This window comes from Ovis canadensis, chromosome 11, assembly GCF_042477335.2.
Source record: "Ovis canadensis isolate MfBH-ARS-UI-01 breed Bighorn chromosome 11, ARS-UI_OviCan_v2, whole genome shotgun sequence".
Lineage (NCBI taxonomy): Eukaryota > Metazoa > Chordata > Mammalia > Artiodactyla > Bovidae > Ovis > Ovis canadensis.
This window is the reverse complement of record NC_091255.1, coordinates 36,563,776-36,583,707: the sequence shown is the minus strand read 5'-3', so window position 1 is coordinate 36,583,707 and position 19,932 is coordinate 36,563,776. Positions and strand designations below refer to the sequence as shown.

General features: G+C 47.9%; 1 protein-coding gene across 4 annotated transcripts in view; it reads left to right on the top strand.

The window, feature by feature from the left end:
• The window catches only part of MYH10 (myosin heavy chain 10), a 121,909-nt gene that overhangs the window by 89,249 nt on the left and 12,728 nt on the right, over window positions 1–19,932 (top strand). For all 4 annotated transcript variants that reach the window (XM_069603512.1, XM_069603510.1, XM_069603513.1 and 1 more), the window contains exons 16-33: window positions 3,485–3,678; window positions 3,769–3,890; window positions 5,607–5,676; window positions 5,765–5,925; window positions 6,895–7,003; window positions 7,096–7,227; window positions 8,128–8,334; window positions 10,723–10,860; window positions 11,325–11,448; window positions 12,609–12,780; window positions 13,682–13,894; window positions 14,208–14,352; window positions 14,845–15,051; window positions 15,449–15,553; window positions 16,338–16,490; window positions 16,857–17,105; window positions 17,373–17,585; window positions 19,065–19,277. In XM_069603512.1, the coding sequence (XP_069459613.1) occupies window positions 3,485–3,678; window positions 3,769–3,890; window positions 5,607–5,676; window positions 5,765–5,925; window positions 6,895–7,003; window positions 7,096–7,227; window positions 8,128–8,334; window positions 10,723–10,860; window positions 11,325–11,448; window positions 12,609–12,780; window positions 13,682–13,894; window positions 14,208–14,352; window positions 14,845–15,051; window positions 15,449–15,553; window positions 16,338–16,490; window positions 16,857–17,105; window positions 17,373–17,585; window positions 19,065–19,277 (2,927 nt within the window). The remainder of the gene's footprint in view (window positions 1–3,484; window positions 3,679–3,768; window positions 3,891–5,606; window positions 5,677–5,764; window positions 5,926–6,894; window positions 7,004–7,095; window positions 7,228–8,127; window positions 8,335–10,722; window positions 10,861–11,324; window positions 11,449–12,608; window positions 12,781–13,681; window positions 13,895–14,207; window positions 14,353–14,844; window positions 15,052–15,448; window positions 15,554–16,337; window positions 16,491–16,856; window positions 17,106–17,372; window positions 17,586–19,064; window positions 19,278–19,932) is intronic.

The following is a 19,932-nucleotide window of genomic DNA, read 5'->3' as shown; positions in this document are numbered from 1 at the left end:
AGACCAGTGTGGCTGAATCCCCAGAGTCCATGTGGTGGTGCTTCTCTTATTGTGGGCATGACTTGTTCCTGGGAATCATTTTGTGTTCATTCAGTGGATATTTGTTTAAAAAAATTACTGTGCACCAGGGACCCTACTCAGGCCAACATCGGGCGGTGGGATGGGCAGAAAAAGCTGAGCTGGCGATCAGGGGGGCCCAGGGACACTGGGGATCAGCTCTCAAGACCCCTTGTGTGTTCAGTGCTGGAGAGACGTCCCAAGAAGCTCAGTCCAGTGGAAATATCCATGAAACGGAGTGGAAGGTTTGTCCCAGAGTATGGGGTCTGTGATTGGAAGGTTAGAGGAGGGAGTGGCCTGTTTAGTCTGGAGGCAGGTGGATGCTGGAGCCTAAAAAGAGGTGGCAGGAGAGGAATGGAGACTTAAAAGCCATTATGAGTTTGCTGGGAACCCCTGCGTAGGGGCAGAGTTCCTTGGCTCCATTGCCCAGAGAAACAAACTGAGGCTTGGAGAAGCTGGGTGACTTGACCCAAGATCACACAGCTTGTGGCTGGCAGGAGTTTGTCTGGGTGGAGTTCATCCTCGCACTCTCCCGTTGGGGCTACTTGGACCGTATCCTACAGGCTATAGGAGAAATAGGATTTTAAGTCTAGGAACAAGTAGCTTGTTTAGTTTTAGAAATATCTGTTAATCATGACACTGGAACTAACGGTATGAGTGGAAAGCACAGTGTGGCTGCAGGGGTGGGAGGATGAAACAGGAAGAAGGAGCCAGGAAGGGTGTTGTCACACAGACCGGGGCAAAGACTCTGGTGGTCTGTCTTGAGGTTCCAGTAAATCAGAGGCTGGGCATGGGAGGGGCATTGACGCTGACTCTGGATTTCTGGCTGGAGTCACCAGTGGCCACATCTGCCCAGGAGGAGGGACGGGGAGCATCTGCTTCAGTTCAGGACTTTGACCTCAGCTCCCCTCTTCTGCCAGCCCCTTCTCCTCCCCCTTCACCAGCTCCTCCTTGCTCCGGCTCCTTGGGGCTTGCCCAGCACCTCCATCTCTGTTCATTCACCCTTTAAGGGGCTCATCCAGCCCTGTAACTTTAAACCCTACCTGAAAGTCAGCACCTCCCAAACCTGCCTTCTTTCCCTCGGACCTACTTGCCTAGCAGCAGACGGCAATGTTCTGCAGTCCACTCAACATCTCCACCTCCGTGTCTCACGGGCACCCAGACTTACATAGAGCTTGGGTCCATCTCCTCTCCCACAGAACCCCTTTCTCTCATCATCTTTCCCGTGGTACCACCAGCCACTCACCTGCTCAAGCCCAGATCCCAGGAATTCTTGCCCTGGCCCTTTACCTGATTCTCCATGTCAAGTTCATCCTAAGAGTAAGTCAGTTCTCCCACCAAAGTACATCTGGAATCCTCTTCCTCTTCCATCTCCTCCATGATCTCACAAGTTCAGGCTACCATCATGTCTCTTAGAGCCTGGACTTCGACATGAGTCCCTGTCATCTTGCTGACCCCTTCCCAGTCCACCCTCTTACTGTGGGTGTGTCCTCACCTCCCCGCTCCTGATGCCTCACTGGCACCAGCTTCTTTCACTTTGTCCTGCTCCTGTCCTTCACACCACCGCCTGCCTGCAATGATCTCTCCACCAGCTCATCTGTACTCTTCAGGCATTAAATGTGATTTCCTAAGGAGATCTCTAACTGCCCATCCTTTATAGCATCTTGTTCTTTTATTTTGATGCATTTCTCACTAGTTATAGTTCTGAAAGCATTTAATTTGTACTGCATTTATTTGCTAACATATGTGTATCGAGCAGGTTATGTTCCAGACATTGTGCTAGGTTAGAGGGAGGTGATATGAGGAAAAACAGAGAGAGGCTCTTTGTGACCTGGTAGACATGAGAGTATAGGTGTTTGGTGACTGGTGCTGGGTAGTCAGGTATAGGAGTTCAAGGCATAAATGAGATGCCCAGGAGGAGACTGAGGCTTGAGGAAGGCAGAAGATCAAGTGCACTTGTGTCCTGCCTTAGTCTAAAAAGGATTTCAGGTGAGCTGAATTTGGGCCCCTAGTGAGCATCATGAGATACAGAAAGAAGCAGCAGTTGGTCATCCAGGAGAGTGTAGTAGTTAGAGAGGTGAGTAGAGGGCCAGCAAATGGTGGGGTTCACAGTTCACAAAGAAGCCAGGTATGGAGACTCTAGAATGCTGCTGTGATGGTCAGCAGGGGTTTTAAATGGACCAGGGTCAAGTGAGATAAGCCCTGGACCGGAGTTGTGTAAGGCTGGGAAGGAGGGAGGCCTGGAAGCCAGTTGGCTGCACAGAGAGAGGAGGAAGGAGGAGGAGTGAGTGGCATGTGTGGGGCCCGCCCTAGAGAGAGGCTTGGCTCTGCGGAGACGAAGCAGGAGGTTACACAGGTTCATCGTCCTGGCATATGCAGGCACCACCCACCCTTCCTGCGCCTTCCACGCAGGCCTGCGTGACTTGGGCCCACTTCACGTGGTGCCAGGTCCCTGCATGCTCTCTGCCCTGGAGAACACAAGAAAGAAACGGGCCCGACAGGGTCAAAGAGAGTGATGATGAGGCTAGTGCAACTGTTATTTTGATTTTTTTTCAAAATACTATTTCAGTTGAATGTTTTATTCTTTCATTAGATGTTTTTAAATGAGAGCATATTAGGCACCAAGCATTTGGCCGGCAGCTCGTCCACTTGCTGGGCTCTTGCGTGTGAGCCTGTCCCTTGAAGTAGTGGGTCTACATGGACAGTGGACGCTGACGGCTGCTTTCATAAGAGCATCGTGTCTGAGTGGTTTAGCCCTTGTTGAACTCAGCTCAGGCACTGATTCTTTCCAGAAAAGCCTTCCGATGTTGCATTCTGGCCCTTTCATGCATGTCCTGGTGCTTTGAAGACAGAGCTGAAGCTTACTCATCCCTGAAAATCTGAGCTGATTTGCTGTAACCTTCCTGCATTTGTTGGCTTTTCTCATTGGCAATCAAACGACCAATAAGAAATGACTCTGGCCCCGTAACTGGAGCATATTCACTCAGTGGATTTGCTTTGTACAGTCATAAGTTTTAATGTACAGTTTTTAGAAGCCGTTTCCTATTTTGAGATTTACAGTGCCAGTTTGTAATTAGCTAATGACCTTTATTTAGCCTTTAATTAGCCAGCTAATGACCTTTCATTTACCAAATAACTGTATATGTAACAGGCAGATGTTATCAGAGACAGTGAGTTCCTGACACTAGCGCAGCGGAAGGCACCTGCTGGTATGTGGTACGAAGCACTACCGTATCCTCCCCGGAAGTGTGTGGCTGTTGGTTCACGGCTTGTGCAGTGTCTAAATATGCTGACTGCCTTACCTCTATGGCATCTCCTGTCATCTGTCCCACAAAGCTTGTGCTGCCGCACTTTCACTCTGTCTTTTCTTTCCTTGCTAAAGAGTTAGGTCTGACTTCTTTCCCCTTGTCTCTCTTATTTCCACCAGTGGACCGGATCGTGGGTCTGGATCAGGTCACGGGGATGACGGAGACGGCCTTCGGCTCCGCCTATAAAACCAAGAAGGGCATGTTCCGCACCGTCGGGCAGCTCTACAAAGAATCGCTCACCAAGCTGATGGCGACGCTCCGGAACACCAACCCGAACTTCGTGCGCTGCATCATCCCGAATCACGAGAAGCGGGTATGTGTTTCAGAGCAGGTGCTGCCACTGGAGACGGATCTGGGCCGGCTCAGAGAGAGGAGGCTCTGAAACTGTCGTCTGCTTGATTAGGCTGGGAAACTGGACCCACACCTGGTGCTGGATCAGCTCCGCTGCAATGGCGTCCTGGAAGGGATCCGCATCTGCCGCCAGGGGTTCCCCAACCGGATCGTTTTCCAGGAATTCAGACAGAGGTATTGCTCACCTTGACCTGTGCTTACCTGAATATCCAACAGTGTGATGATGAGGAAAGACTTTTCCTTGTTCCCCAGAGAGTCTCTTGTTTTCTTTTCACAAAGCAAGGGGGTCGTTGTCATCGTTACCTTTCTCGGAGGTCAGGAACATCGACTGCCTGCTTTGCAGAGGGGCAGGGTGCCAGTAATTTCTGTGGGTGCAGCACAGACAGTTCCTGTCCTCGGTGCTCAGGCAGTTGTGAGGAAACACTGAGAGCTGAGAACGTACAGTTCACTCATTTAGACAGTTCTACCTAGGATTTAAACGTAATTTTTTTTTAATATATGAATAATGTATGTTCCTTTTAGGAAATGTTTTAAACATGTAAAAGGTAAATAAGAATTACTCGGGTGTGACTCCTGAAAGCGTTTGGGGATGTTTCTGTCTGTCTTCAATGAATTTATCTGTTTATGTGTATGTATGTGTGTAGGTTTGTATTTTTCATGCTGTGTGTGCCCATGTGTGTATACTTACAGTCCTTTTACTAAGATAGAATAGGAATAGGAGAGATCAGAAAAGGAGAATTAAGAAAAAGACAAGAGGGAGAAGCTCAGGGGCAGTAGAAATGGATGAAAACATATCGATGGGCTGCAGTTACTTTAAGAGTCTGTTACTGTAATTTTGTTTAATAGTCCGTTTGCCTTTTTTCTCCTGGAAATCAAGTTTCCAAGTATGACAGCATTTGTTGTTCCATAAAGTAAACAGGACTGTAGGTCAAAGAGTGGCCTTTCCTCCCACTGTTGCAGAGAGAAACCAGTTGAAAATCTGTTCCAGTCCTTACAGGTTTTCAGGGAAACCCTAATCATGGCACCACTGTATGATAAAGGGGCTGGTAGAGTTTCACTTTTCACTGATAGCAGAAAAGGAGACATAGTGACTGGCTTCCAGAAAACTGTTCATGTAGCCAGGATTCATCTTTTAATACAGCCATTGTCTGAGACTGGGACTTCCCTGGTGGTCCAGTGGCTAAGACTCCATGCTCAGTGCAGAGGACTCGGGCTCAATCCCAGGTCAGGGAACTAGATCCCATGTACTGCAAGGAAGAATCCACAAGCTGCAACTAAGACCCAGTGCAGCCAAATAAATATTGAAAACATACATATATAGTCACTGTCTTTGCACTAACATTTTCTTGGAGAGTAACCCACACACAGTAAATGCATGGGCCTTGAGTGTGCAGGTCAGTGAGCATGTGTGCTCCCAGCCCAGCGCTGTTCTGAGTCACCCCAGTACTTCCTCATGTTCTAAACAGGGGCCTCCGAATGTTGCTCTCATAGCCTTTTTTGTTATCTGGTAAGTGCCTACAAGCTGACAGTGACTGAACATGCAAAGAGTCAGATTCTCCTTGCATCTTAAGGATGTGGACATTTTATAGGAAATGAAAAACGAAAACAAAAGGTGTTTTCATCACCGTGTTTTTTAGTCTTCTCTGCCACAACTACTTAAATATGGTCTCTGACCGGGGAATTCACTGCATTTTCACTTTGCCACTTCTTTTAAGAAATAGAAACTAGATCTGCAGAAAACCTCCAATCATCAGCTGGTCATTTCTTTATTCTTAATTTTACATAATTGCCCATCATATTATTGCCTCTTAGAGAAAGCAGAACTCATCATTAGTAGGTGAACATTTCCACAGATTTTGACAAAAGGCTTTATGGCTGCTTTTCTTACAGATACGAGATCCTTACTCCAAATGCTATCCCTAAGGGTTTCATGGATGGCAAACAGGCTTGTGAACGAATGGTGAGCTCTCCTGGATTTTTCTGGTTCGAGGACTGTTGATATAATCTTTCCTATGGCAAAAATAATAAGCAGACACTTTCTCTTTTAGATCCGGGCTTTAGAATTGGACCCAAACTTGTACAGAATTGGACAGAGCAAGATATTTTTCAGAGCTGGAGTCTTGGCACACTTAGAGGAAGAACGAGATTTAAAAATTACCGACATCATTATCTTCTTCCAGGCTGTTTGCAGGGGTTATTTAGCCAGAAAGTGAGTAGAAAATCATGAACTAAATGCTTGAAGTGTGTGCTTGTGCTGAGATGCGTTTTGTGCTAGAAATAATACAAAGGGATGTGAGACGTGAGGTCCCTGTCCTCTGGGTCTGAGAGGCAAGTAAGCAGATAACACATTCTAAATAAGGACATAAACAATGGGCTGAGAGAGACAGTGCAGGGTCGGGTCCTGCTCAGTCCAGGTCCTCCACAAAGGCTTCTCAGAGCCTTTGCCTGTGAATGAGAGGCATCAACGTGATGACCTCCAGGAGGGAAGAGAAAGAGTACCTTCGAGAAAGGAATGTTTCTCCCGTGACAGATACAGAAAGAAAAGGGTAACAGAGGACTGATGAGCATGGCACAGGGAAGGGGGGGGTAGAGCCTTGTTCAGACCGGCACGGACACACACGTGTATGGAGGTAGTTGGCAGGGGGTGTTTGGCCCGCATCTGTGAACCAAGTGCCAGGTCGTGTGACATGCCAAGGTCAGCTGAGCAGGCCAGTGATCCAGCAGGGATGTGATCATATCCCTGACCACCAGCCCAGCCCCCCTGGATCGTTTGCCTCTAGTAAGTCTCCATGACAACAGCTGTCTAACACAGTTCTCTCTTATTTGCCATAGACTGGATATGTGCCTCAAATTCCTAGGTTGGAATCTAATCCCCAGAGGGATAGTGTTTTGGAGGGGGTCAGGGGCTTAGGGCTGATTCGTGCATGAAGGTAGGGCCCTCATGAATGGGATTAGTGCCCTTGTGAGTGAGACCCCAGAGAGCTTCCTTGTCCTTCCACCGTGTGAGGTGACAGTGAGAAGACAGCTGTCGTTAAGGAAGTGGGTCCTCACACAGGGAATCTGCCGGGACCACGGCTTGGCCTTCAGCCTCCAGAGCTGGGAGAGGTGAATGTCGTTAATCAGCAGGACAGAAACACAAACAGGGTTTCTTGAACCAGTTTTCCCTCCTCTTCTTCAGGGCCTTCGCCAAGAAGCAGCAGCAGCTGAGTGCCCTGAAGGTGCTGCAGCGCAACTGTGCCGCGTACCTGAAGCTGCGGCACTGGCAGTGGTGGCGCGTCTTCACCAAGGTGGGCGCCTGGCTCCCCGGACAGCAGGCGGGGCCAGGGGGAGCCCCGGGGGGGAGCGGGGATGCAGCATTGGGTGTGCATTGTTGTCCTAGGTGAAACCACTCCTACAAGTCACTCGCCAAGAGGAGGAGCTCCAGGCCAAAGATGAAGAGCTGCTGAAGGTGAAAGAGAAGCAGACAAAGGTGGAAGGGGAGCTGGAGGAGATGGAGAGGAAGCACCAACAGGTACGGCTCGCCAGCTCCCACATGGCCCTGCGTGAAGAGGCTCGTTCCTGCTGGTAGGAACCGCCCAGTGAATTCTCAGTAAACAGCGCCTTACTTTATGTGTATTTCCACTCCTTTCCAAAGCATAGCCGTTTGAACCTAGAGGGAGCAGATGCCCTAAGCCAGGCATTGGGATTTCTATACATAGGAATCAGCTTGACCTCCTATACGTTTGCCTCAGTCACTCTTTGACACACAGGTGATCACACTTGCTCTCAGGTGTGTGTTTAACACCTGTGAGACTCCTCCTGGTATTGTCACCTTCTGTGGCTCACGAGGGAAACAGAAAAAAGTAAAAGGATGAGATTGTTCAAGGCCCCCACCTGCCTCTTCTCCAGCCACAGTGGTCGTGAGTCCACATCCTGTTCTTAGGAACTGTGCTGCATGGACAGAGTGTTTGTGGTTGAAATGACAGGACTGATGTGTTCAGGGCCAAAAACTAATAATAGAGGCCAGAATATGTATGTATGTGTGTATGTGTATATGTGTGTGTGTATATATATATAGAGAGAGAGAGAGTCACTGTCTTTGTGCTAACTTGATAGCATTGATAGTATTTCCCTCCAGTTCCTTGGCCCTTTTGTGAATTACCTTAATAGTAAGAACAGGAGTTCTTAAAATAGCATGAATTTAATGTGTATTATTCAGGATAACTTGAGACAACAAAAACAGCCCATAATGTTTTCATTCAGGTTATTTTGCTTGCGCTGAAGACATATTTTGAAAGTGTTGTCCGTGATATTATATATGTTTAACCCTGGGTTTCTTTGGGGATGTGCCCTGACCACTGCAGTCCTTCCAGTGACCGTCCCTTGTGCTAACCAGCCAGTCACAGCAGTGGGCACTTTGTTGTGATTGCAGCTGCTGGAGGAGAAGAATATCCTGGCAGAGCAGCTGCAGGCAGAGACCGAGCTCTTTGCCGAAGCAGAGGAGATGAGGGCCAGACTTGCTGCTAAGAAGCAGGAATTAGAAGAGATTCTCCACGACTTGGAGTCTAGGGTAGAAGAAGAAGAAGAAAGAAACCAAATCCTCCAAAATGAAAAGAAGAAAATGCAAGCACACATTCAGGTATCGGTGGCCGTTCTCATAGGATTCCAGTCTGGGTTTTCCAAGTGTATCTGTTGAGAATAAATGTTGTGGGTTTGGATTCTTGTGTCCACTGAGGAACAAGAGGAGCCTAAGTGATAAGTCCCCACCCTTAAAAGATGACCAGCATTCGAACCACACACGTACTGGGTTCCTTCAAACACAGATTTGTTCTTTTGAATGGGACTCTTTTTTTTTTTTCCCCCTTATGTTCTTAACACCTTACAGAATGCAGAGTGATTCAGAGGAGAAACATCCCAGGGTTTGTGGGGGCTGAGGTTGTCCTTGTCCTTTGTATTACCATTAATACAATTAATTCTACTGCTCACTCCAGTCATTAGTGAGGCATCTGCGAGGTGGTTTGGTCATAAGAAATGCTCAGTGCTGATGCAGGAGGTGGCCAGGAATCAGAATAAGCCACAGAGCCACCCTTTCTGGTAACTGCTTTATTTATTTATTTGGCTGTGCTAGGTCTTAGTTGTGGCATACAGGATCTGGTTCCCTGAGCAGGGATTGAACCCAGGCCCCCTGAATTGGGAGTGTGGAGTCTTAGCCAGTGGACCATCAGGGAAGTCCCTGGTAGCTACTTCCTTACAGAGATCGAGCTGCCCTCACATGAAGCACAGCTCTCTCTCTGACTGAATACCCAGACGACTGATAGAGACACCAGTAACTATGCCTGTACCCTGCAGCTCACCCACTGCGTTTTCTCCTTGAACCTCACCCCAGCTTATCCAGTATGGCCTTGAGCGTCAGTGTTTCTATATCTAACACCACTTTTCATGGGTCTAGGGCCAGACTTGCTTTCTTCTAAGTCTCTCCCTTAATTTTTTCCCATCACATAGGTTATCTTTGCAAAGCACAAACAATTCAGACATTTCTCAAAGCCATGAAAGAGACCATATTGTTTCCTTGACAAATACCCAGAATGGTGATTTATCCAGACTCTCTCCACTCTTCAACACGGACAGCTTTCAAGCACCCTCTAGTAGGTTGGCAGAGCAACACAAAAACTGTCAACAGTCCACGTTAATCCAGCAATTCTAGTTCTAGGACTGTATTCTAACCACAAATCAATGGAAGCCTACTTACTGTCCAACAACGGGGGATTCTTAAACTATGCTAATATACCATTTTAAATTAAAAAGATGTTTATTTTTACAGGTATTAATAACATAATAGAGTTGTAAAATAATATATACAATAAGCTCTAACTAAAAGTATTTCTATATAACTTGCAAACTTTATGTATGATTTTATAAGGGACTATGCAGAAGCCCTAGAGTAATATTCACCAGCAGTGGTGCATTCTGCTGGTATTATCGACAGTTTCCATCTGCTCTTCGTTGGAAGTGTGCTCAGTTCGGTGTTGTTACTTTACTCCACGTGGGCTGAGCGTCTGTGTCGAGTTCACCGCGCTACTGTCAGCTTACTGTGTGCTTGAAGTTTTCCACAGTCGTTAATCTAGTGCGAAGGTTTCATTCCAAACCCAGTCGTGATAAACTTGAGCAATTATGTCGAGTCCTATTCTGACACACATGTTTATTAGCTACACTCAGGCAAAGTATGGAATAAAGAGAAGCCATTGCAGTAAAGCTGTGCGTACACGCTGGAATCCCACCCTTCTGGTGATGCGCTCACGCGGCGAACCTGGCGTGACCTGAGACAGCCCTTCCTCAGCGACCTGTACTCTTTCTGCTGTTGTTTCTGAGTTCTCTTTCTCTGCTCTATCGGCCAGACAGACATAATGGAATAAATCAACACATTATTGACAGTGATTTTTGCATAAACTAACATTTGTGGCCGATGATTTGTTATGTAAATGGATATGAGTGAAACACTCGGGTTGGTAACGTTTGGGTACCCAAATACATATAAATACATCTCTGATCAATGAGGTAGTATGTGTTTGATATAGTTTTACTACATTATTCATATTTTCCTGTGTTAACTGTTCTAAAATATGAGTTGTAATTGCTATATGTTACTCCATTTTACAAATATACCCACTTTTAATTACGAAGGCTTTAAGTATGTTCATAACACCTCAATATGATAACACTTTGCTACAGGTTTTTAAAAAAGACATATATGACTTTTCCTGAAATTGCCTTTTAAAAGAAATGCTCTTTTTCAGAGCAGCTGTTTTTCCCATACTGGCTTCTAGCAGGATTGATCCACTTTGTACTTAACCTATAGTGGATACAAGTGTCTGTTTCACATAATTACATTTTATATTTAAAAAAATATCCCTGCTATTTTGAAAATCAAAACTTGGTATTTTGTTGTGACCTGAACTCCTTGATGGTTGGTGTGTACGGAGTCTCGTGGAGGAAGCAGGGAGACTGACCACATGGCTTCTTTAACCAGGACCTGGAGGAGCAGCTAGATGAGGAGGAGGGGGCTCGCCAGAAGTTGCAGCTGGAGAAGGTGACAGCGGAGGCCAAGATCAAGAAGATGGAAGAAGAGATTCTACTTCTGGAGGACCAGAACTCCAAGTTTATCAAAGTAAGGGAATATTTCCATTGAAGAGCTGATCTGAGAATATGGAAAATACTTAATGTCAACGCTCTCAGGAAATTCTTGGGATTTCATTTACTCACTTTTCTCTCTTAAGTCTCTCTGGATTTATAGTCTGTACTACACAGACTATAGATGTCTGAAGGCAGAAACTATTTCACTTTCTAAATTGACCAGACAGCCTCATAATCTCTGAGATGGTTTAACCTGCACGTGGATCCCTCACCTTGATCCCCTCTGTATGGTCACTGATCGAGCACTGGCTGTGGGGCTATGCAGGCTGAGCCCCGGGGGTTGTCCCGCAAGAAGTGGTCCGTCCTTTTCTGCCCTTTTTTGGAATATACAGTCTGCTGGGGGAGATAGTGCCGTATTATTAATACTTGTTTCCTAAGTAACAGTCAAATCCAGCTGTCATTTCAAATGCCTTTTCTGAAGCTGTTTTTCTTGTTCAGGAAAAGAAACTCATGGAAGATCGCATTGCAGAATGTTCCTCTCAGCTGGCTGAAGAGGAAGAAAAGGCAAAAAACTTGGCTAAAATCAGGAATAAGCAAGAAGTGATGATCTCGGATTTAGAAGGTTAGTGTTTGGGGGTTAGAGAAATTGTAGGACTATGACATGTTAGTCTTTAGGATTTTACTTACATCGGTGAAGTGAAGGTTGCTCAGTGGTGTCTGACTCTGCGACCCCATGGACTATACTGTCCATGGAATTCTCCAGGCCAGAATACTGGAATGGGCAGCCTTTCCCTTCTCCCGGGGATCTTCCCAGCCCAGGTCTCCCTCATTGTGGGTGGATTCTTTACCAGTGGAGCCACCAGGGAAGCCCAAGAATATGAGAGTGGGTAGCCTATCCCTTCTCCATTTTCCTGACACAGGAATCAAACTGGGGTCTCCTGCATTGCAGATGGATTCTTCACCAACTGAGCTATCAGGGAAGCCCAGATAACTTGTAGCAGAACATGCCGTAACAGTAAATGTACATGAGGACTGCTCATCAGTTAGGGCTTACTAGACTAGGCCTCTTACATGGGACTGTCATCTGCCTAGTCACGAAATACTAATACTTATGATGGAAAGGCACTAAATCATCTTTAAACTTGCACTTTTTAAAGTCAGTTTCTGTGGTAACACACACTGCCCTTTGGTGGACACAGCTGGGATCTAAGTCAAGTTGGAGCCATGCAGGCTGTTGAACTTGTATATGTTTAAATGCTGTGTTAAGGTGCCTGGTTCTCCCTTCACAAAGGGACAACTGCTGACACAGAAATGGGCAGAGACAGGAGAGTATGTGGAGACTGGCAGTGTCTCACTCTGATGGCCCAAGTCATGTCAGGAAATGCTATAATTTTTTGCAAAATCTGAATCATTGCCTTCTGCAAAAGAAACATCAGGGTGGAAGTTAGAAGGAGCACAGAAAACCCTCCCTTTGACCAGCAGCTGCCCACAAGTGTCTGAGGGAGGAAGAGTGTAGCTCCAATCACCCTGCTGTCCGCAGATCTTTTATAACCGGAGGAAATAAGTGGTTTCTAGAAAATATTTGGGATTTTGTTGCCCTCATTCTCAGCATGAGATGCTTCCGATTCTTCCCATAAACCATTCTTACCCGCAGATGATACTAAGGCAGCAACAGGCTTTAGAATACAGTGACTTGTTTTCGACTTTAACCAGTCTATGTTTTGAATGTGTCCCTATGGAGTGATGTTCACTGTGTTGAAATGTGTTGTATCTTGCCCTAAGAGCGCTTAAAGAAGGAGGAGAAGACGCGGCAGGAGCTGGAGAAGGCCAAAAGGAAACTGGACGGGGAGACCACAGACCTGCAAGACCAGATCGCCGAGCTACAGGCGCAGATCGACGAGCTTAAGATCCAGGTGGCCAAGAAAGAGGAGGAGCTGCAGGGCGCCCTGGCCAGGTGTGCCCTAGACACGTGGCTTCCGGGTTGTTAGGGTGACATAAGGACCTGGGGAACTTGGGAGCCTTTGTGTCAAGGCAGCCAGAAAATCTCATCAGCCTTTCTTGGTATTTATATTCAAAAATCATGAGTTGCATCATGAAATCCTTGGAAATCCACACCAGATCAAATGGTTTTAACCGTATCAAATATTCTGGTTTCTGTACATTATAACTTGTAAAAACCATATGTTTTACAAGTTTCGAGGAAATCACTTTTCAGGAATTAAATCCTTCCCTCCTGCATCTAGTACGGTTTGCTGTTCAGTCCTTAACCATTCAGTTATAGAATGGAAGTCATATAGTTACACCTGATACTTCATTTCTTTATCAAGATAACTATTAATATTTGACTGTTTATACTTTATTATGATCAGGAAAATCTTAGAAATTCTTCTCTGCAATTGCTGTTGGTCTCTGGCCCCTTAGCAGGTGACTGCTTAGAACCCAGAACTACATTTCTCCAACCCCGTAATGCATCAGCGTCCCACCTCCCCCAGTCAGAACTCCACCTACACTGAACCCCGCACGTGAGCAGGAAGGTGCACCAGAGGAACTAGAAGCACAGGGTGGAGGGAATGAAGGTGGTAGCTCTGCTTAATTAGAGGAACAGTTTGCTTGAGGAAATTTTTAAATACTATAATCATTAAAGTGAAAAGGTCCTACCTTTTCATGCCCATGAGCCCTTTGGACAGGGCCTAAGCCCCACCCAATAGCAGCTCTGGGCCCTTGAGCCGCTCCTGGGTGCAGCCACCCCTGCCTGGGCCATGACTGAGGGTGGAGGGCTGTGTGATGGGGGCCCTATGCAAGAAGTCCCCGGGCGCTGGCTCTGAGTGCCTCCCGTGCCCGGGTGTCCTGCGCAGGGGTGACGACGAGACGCTGCACAAGAACAATGCGCTCAAAGTCGTGCGAGAGCTGCAGGCCCAGATCGCCGAGCTGCAGGAGGACTTTGAATCTGAGAAGGCTTCGCGGAACAAAGCAGAGAAGCAGAAGAGGGACTTGAGTGAGGAGCTGGAGGCACTCAAGACAGAGCTGGAGGACACGCTGGACACCACGGCAGCCCAGCAGGAACTGCGGTGAGCGGGGGCCGGGCATGTCTTCCGTCCAGCAGCCTCTCTCCCTCCTGGAGACAGCGGCAGGTGGAGCAGTAACCGCACCTCCGTCCAGCCTGTGGTAGGAGCACAGGCGTGCGGGTGGACGCCACAGGGCGCCTGGGGAGGGGTGACCAGAAAGCCCCATTGCTAGAGAAAGCTGCTCACAGTGATGGACATGCCAGCCTGCTGGAAAACGTCATGTGAGATAGCCAGAGGAACCCACTCATATTTCGGACAAAAGCAGAACTGTGATAATAATCATTCGACTAACTCTGAGTTAATTTAATGTCTGTAGTACAAAACGAGAACAAGAAGTGGCGGAGCTGAAGAAGGCTCTTGAGGAGGAAACGAAGAGCCACGAGGCTCAGATCCAGGACATGAGGCAGAGGCATGCGACCGCCCTGGAGGAGCTGTCGGAGCAGCTGGAGCAGGCCAAGAGGGTAGGGGGCCACGGGGCACGGCAGCGGCTGGGCTCTGAAAGCACACTGCTGGCCTGGGAGAGCTAGGCACCCCTGAGCTGGGTGGGTCAGCTCTGGTCTCCAGGCCTGGTCCTCTCACTGTCTCCTCACTGACACCTGCTGACTCAGTGCAAAACCTCCAACAGTTGGTGTCCTGCCCTTGCTCACCTGGTGCCTCCCCCACCCCCATCCCCCCACCTCTGATCTGCCCCAGGCACCACACAGGGTGTCTGTCGCCTTTGTTCATTGTTCACGCTTCCATGTCTCCCCCCATATCTGTATCTGCTGTCCTGAGTGGTATGTTCCAGCAACAGACATCTTCACACTCAGAACAAGTGTTTTCATTCATTCATTCAACAGATGTGGACTGCACGCTCACTCAGTGTCAGCACAGTTCTCCAGATACCAGAGCAGTGCCCTCTGTGGCCTTCATTATAAAACTGCTAGTGAACTGTTTTTCCTCCCCTCTCCTAGTTCAAAGCAAATCTGGAAAAGAACAAACAGGGCCTGGAGACAGACAACAAGGAGCTGGCGTGCGAGGTAAAGGTGCTGCAGCAGGTCAAGGCTGAGTCTGAGCACAAGAGGAAGAAGCTGGATGCCCAGGTCCAGGAGCTCCACGCCAAGGTCTCAGAAGGAGACAGACTCAGGGTGGAGCTGGCTGAGAAAGCCAATAAGTTACAGGTAGGCCTGAGAAACCATTCCCAGACATCACCCTCAGTGTCGGGCAGGGACTGACATTCAGGGGCACACAGGCAGCCCCTAGCTCCTTGTGTTGGTTCTCCCACTTAAAGCTCACATCACCCCCAGATGAGTCTGGTAGATGAGGACGTGACTAGCTGGACTGCCTGTGGGACTCAGCTGGCAGTTCTCAGGGGTAGAGCTGCAGGCAGGCAGCCCAGAGCCTTCCCCACCCTCTGTGGCCAAGACTGCTGCGTCTTCCATGTGCCGTCCCTTTGCTCATGTGATTGTGGACACTATTGGGTTGGTCAAAAAGATGCAGTTTTTCCATAACAGAATCACCACTCTTTTCTATCTGACTGCTGTTGAAGGTAGTCTGATCTTTTATTCCTCCTTGCAGAATGAATTGGATAATGTCTCAACTCTTCTAGAAGAAGCAGAGAAGAAGGGTATTAAATTTGCTAAGGATGCAGCTGGTCTGGAGTCTCAGCTCCAAGACACACAGGTATTCTAGGGGTGGGGAGGGTGTTCATCAGAACTCTCCTGTTTCTGTCACCTGTGAGCTGGTGAAACACGCTTGTCCCAGAACTGGCCTCTTATCACCTCTTTCTGATTTCCTGTTTTACTTTTTTTTTTAAACTATCGTGTACCACAAGCCTTGATGCTCAAGAGCCCTCCTCTGAGCTCATATCTAGAGCCTGTGTTTCCTTGTCTGTAGGTTGTGTGGGTGCCTGGCAGGGGGCTCTGGCCAGCCACTTGGGCGCTGCCTGGGTGTGGTTCACCAGGCGGCGGTCCTGTTGTATGCTCTTGCATTGCTAGCCATGTTAAATAAGATGGTTTTCTTACGGTTTTTGACCCATTCCACTGACCTGAGAGCAGCAGGAAGGGATTCAAGAAGTGGTGAAGGATGTGGGAAAGGGAAGCTTGCAGGTCCCTGGCCCTGACTCCTGGGGGTAGTATTGCCATTGCTTGGGAACAGGATTGATTTTGTGGTGGTGTTTTTTGGCCATCACTCGGTTTTGGGGATCTTAGTTCCCCAACCAGGGATGGAACCCATGCCCTGGACAGTGACAAAGCTCAGAGTCCTAACCACTGGACCACCAAGGTATTCCCCAGTGAACAAGTTTAAAGCACTCTTGTATTAAGGGCGCTGTTTAAATGATCACGTATGTTTTAAAATCACTTATTATCATCACTAGGTATTCCTCACACTCCGTTTTTTTAACAAGGACATGGTGGTTTGGGTAATGACTGTAACCTGAGTACTGACCTTCTATCAAAATGAATAGGAGCTTCTTCAGGAGGAGACACGCCAGAAACTGAACCTGAGCAGTCGGATCCGGCAGCTGGAAGAGGAGAGGAGCAGCCTCCAGGAGCAGCAGGAAGAAGAGGAGGAGGCCAGGAGGAGCCTGGAGAAGCAGCTGCAGGCCCTGCAGGCCCAGGTGCGTGAGGCCATGGGGACTGTGGGCCTCCACGTGTGTGTCATGTCCCTGTCCTGCTGGGTGGTTCCAGCTCCATTTGTGACAGTTAAGTGGGCCTTGTCCTAAGTGAAACCCCTTAAGTGTGTTTTCTTCAACCTCATCACACACTAACCCTATGCTTGTTACAATGCTGGGAGATGTAAGGTTCCAGTCCATTCATTGTGTGTAGATGATTAGTGAAGAAGTTTATGGTCTAAGATTCATTTGCTCAGAGTCAGAAAGTATTGATTTGTTTTATTCTCACAAGATAATGAAAACAAGTTTTACCTTTTTTCCTCAAATGTGAAATCCAGGTAAGTTCTTTAATGTTGATCTTTTTTCCTTTAGTTGACAGATACCAAGAAGAAAGTAGATGATGACCTGGGGACAATTGAAAGTTTGGAAGAAGCCAAGAAGAAGCTCCTCAAGGATGTGGAGGTGCTGAGCCAGCGCCTGGAGGAGAAGGCCCTGGCCTATGACAAGCTGGAGAAGACCAAGACCCGCCTGCAGCAGGAGCTGGATGACCTGCTGGTAGACCTGGACCACCAGCGCCAGATCGTCTCCAACTTGGAGAAGAAACAGAAGAAGTTTGATCAGGTGGGGCCCACACTCCCAACCCCAGGCTCCAAGGCCAGCACCCCACATTTCCTCCTGCCACAGCCCTCACTTTCATCATTTGGGTTTGAAATAATCCCTTATTTAAAACAAGGTGTATTTGTAGCAAAACTGGAAAAAGTCCAGTATAAAGGAGGAAATAGGAGAACACCCATGATCTAGTGGTATTCTCCGCTATAAGTCAGATATGCAACAAATGAGAGAAGTCCAACATTGATCTTTACTGTTTCCTGACGCCATCCCGTGTAGCTGTTAGCAGAAGAGAAGAACATCTCTGCCCGCTACGCAGAAGAGCGCGACCGGGCGGAGGCAGAGGCCCGAGAGAAGGAGACCAAAGCCCTGTCCCTGGCCCGCGCCCTGGAGGAGGCCCTGGAGGCCAGGGAGGAGGCTGAGCGACAGAACAAGCAGCTGCGGGCAGACATGGAGGACCTCATGAGCTCCAAGGACGACGTGGGCAAGAACGTGAGTGCCAGGGCCCAGGCCGTTACAGGGGCAGCGGCTCTGGGAAGGGCCAGCCCAGAGTGACGTGGACGAGGTGGTCTCAGCCCATCAGGTCAGGGTCTCCTGGGATGAGCTGTCAGGTTTTCTCCTGTCTGTTCCCGGTTACCTGCACCAAAGCAAGGCAGGGCATTTGCGTGGTTTTCACGGACCCTCCCCACCGTAACCTGCATCCTCGTGGGGGCCTTGTAAATGGAGAGTTTCATGGGTGGGTATCAAAACCAAGTATCAGAAGTTGCCTCAGATTGAGGGCAGTGGGGTCTGTCTCCTGCACAGAGTGGGGAACCTGGAGAGGAGCCAGGAGGACCCCTTACCCCCGAGCTGCACACGCCTTCACCGATGCTGCCGTGATGTTTGTCCACCCTGTATCCCTCCCTTAGTGTCGGAGGTTTGAGGAGAGCGATGGGGACCCAGGGCTGGAGATCAGAACAGGTTCAGCATTTGACTCTCCCCCAGCTCCATTCAGCCTCTCCACATTTCCTCTTGTGTCCAGTGGACATGATACTTAGCTATTTCATGAAGCTGCTACAGATGTGCTCTGAAAAACACAGTCCTCTCTAAAAATAAACTCTCATTTTCCTGGGACATGGGCCATCTGGCCATATAATGAGGGTGTGGGACTACCCTTCCTGCTGAATCTTCTACAGCCCAGTGGACAAGAGCCCCCTAGCATAGAAATGGCCAGGATTACATAGTAAAGTGCAAAGAGAAAATTCCAGCACTGAGTCCATCTTCTTGTTCCTTATTGGTTTTCTCTAAAGTAAATGATAGTCACACATTCTTTCCAAAAACATTTCCTCTGTGCCTGTGAAGTGCCAAGTAGCAAGAGACACAAGCCTCCTAACGTCCTAAGGCATCTTCTGTCCTCAGGAGAACCGACATGGCCATGAACTCCAAAGGGACACATAATAATGATGCCTGCACGTGCCTGCCTGAATGTTGTCTCTGAGATCAGAGGGAACATGAAGGGGAGCACCCAGCACAGTGCTGGGCAGAGAACTTAGTAAATGTGTGCATGGTGGGGATCTCTGTCCAAAGAAAGGTCAGACCTCTTTCTCGCTGTACCCTGCTTCCTAGGACTCACACACCTTCATATTTAAAAATCTGCACACGTGCATTTTCAAAACAAATGATCTTCACCACAGCAAGAGGGAGGTGCTGTGAGACCGCAGGCCAGTGGCCAATCAACAGGCCATTGCCCTGACACCATGCTCTTTGACTGATTGATCATCAGCTTTTAGAGATCTCTCGGCTGCACGATCCGTGGTAGAGCACACGTGCATGATGTCAGGCCTGTCATTCAGATGGTGCACTGAGATGACTGGTGCAGCGGCTGGGTCAGGGTGGGGAGATCCCTTGGGCAGGGGTTGGCTATATAATAGAAACTACTGTCCATGCATGTCCCTCCAAGGGTCATAACCTGTGCTTCTTCCTGTGGTCTAGGTTCATGAACTTGAGAAATCCAAACGGGCCCTAGAGCAGCAGGTGGAGGAAATGAGGACCCAACTGGAGGAGCTGGAAGATGAGCTCCAGGCTACAGAAGACGCCAAGCTTCGCCTAGAGGTCAACATGCAAGCCATGAAGGCCCAGTTTGAGAGAGACTTGCAGACCAGGGATGAGCAGAACGAGGAAAAGAAGCGGCTGCTCATTAAACAGGTAGATCTTAGAGGTGTGGCCCCCAGAACGGGCCCTTGTTTGTGCTCAAAGACCAGTTTTTGGCCAGTGATATTTGCGTTGGAAAATAGTAGCTGGAGGAAATTTATTGGGTCATATAACTTTATCTTTAAAATATAATGTAATTGGTTTTGATTTCCTATTTCTCAGATTATCATTACTACTTAAAACCCAGTGAGCGTCCTGGGACATGTAGTCAGGTTCAAGTTCTGGGAGTCTTACAAGTGTCAGTAAAGGGAAGAATCAGTACATACCTGACAAGGTGATTCAGAATATTCTGAAGGTCAGATTGCATGTCCTCTTTAAACCACTCTTTAAAGGGAAAACTCTAGATATTTACATTTTTGTTATTTGAAAACATTGCTTGGGCACTTAACAATTTATATACTTTTCTGAGTGCATTTAAACTTCTAATTTAAAATTTTAAAGTGAAATATTCCCAAGGGCTTCCCTGATAGCTCAGCTGGTAAAGAATCCACCTGCAATGCAGGAGACCTGGGTTTGATCCCTGAGTTGGGAAGATCCCCTGGAGAAGGGAAAGGCTGCCCACTCCAGTGTTCTGGCCTGGAGAATTCCATGGACTGTATAGACATGACTGAGCGACTTTCACTTTAACATTCCCTTGGAGTTCATGGTA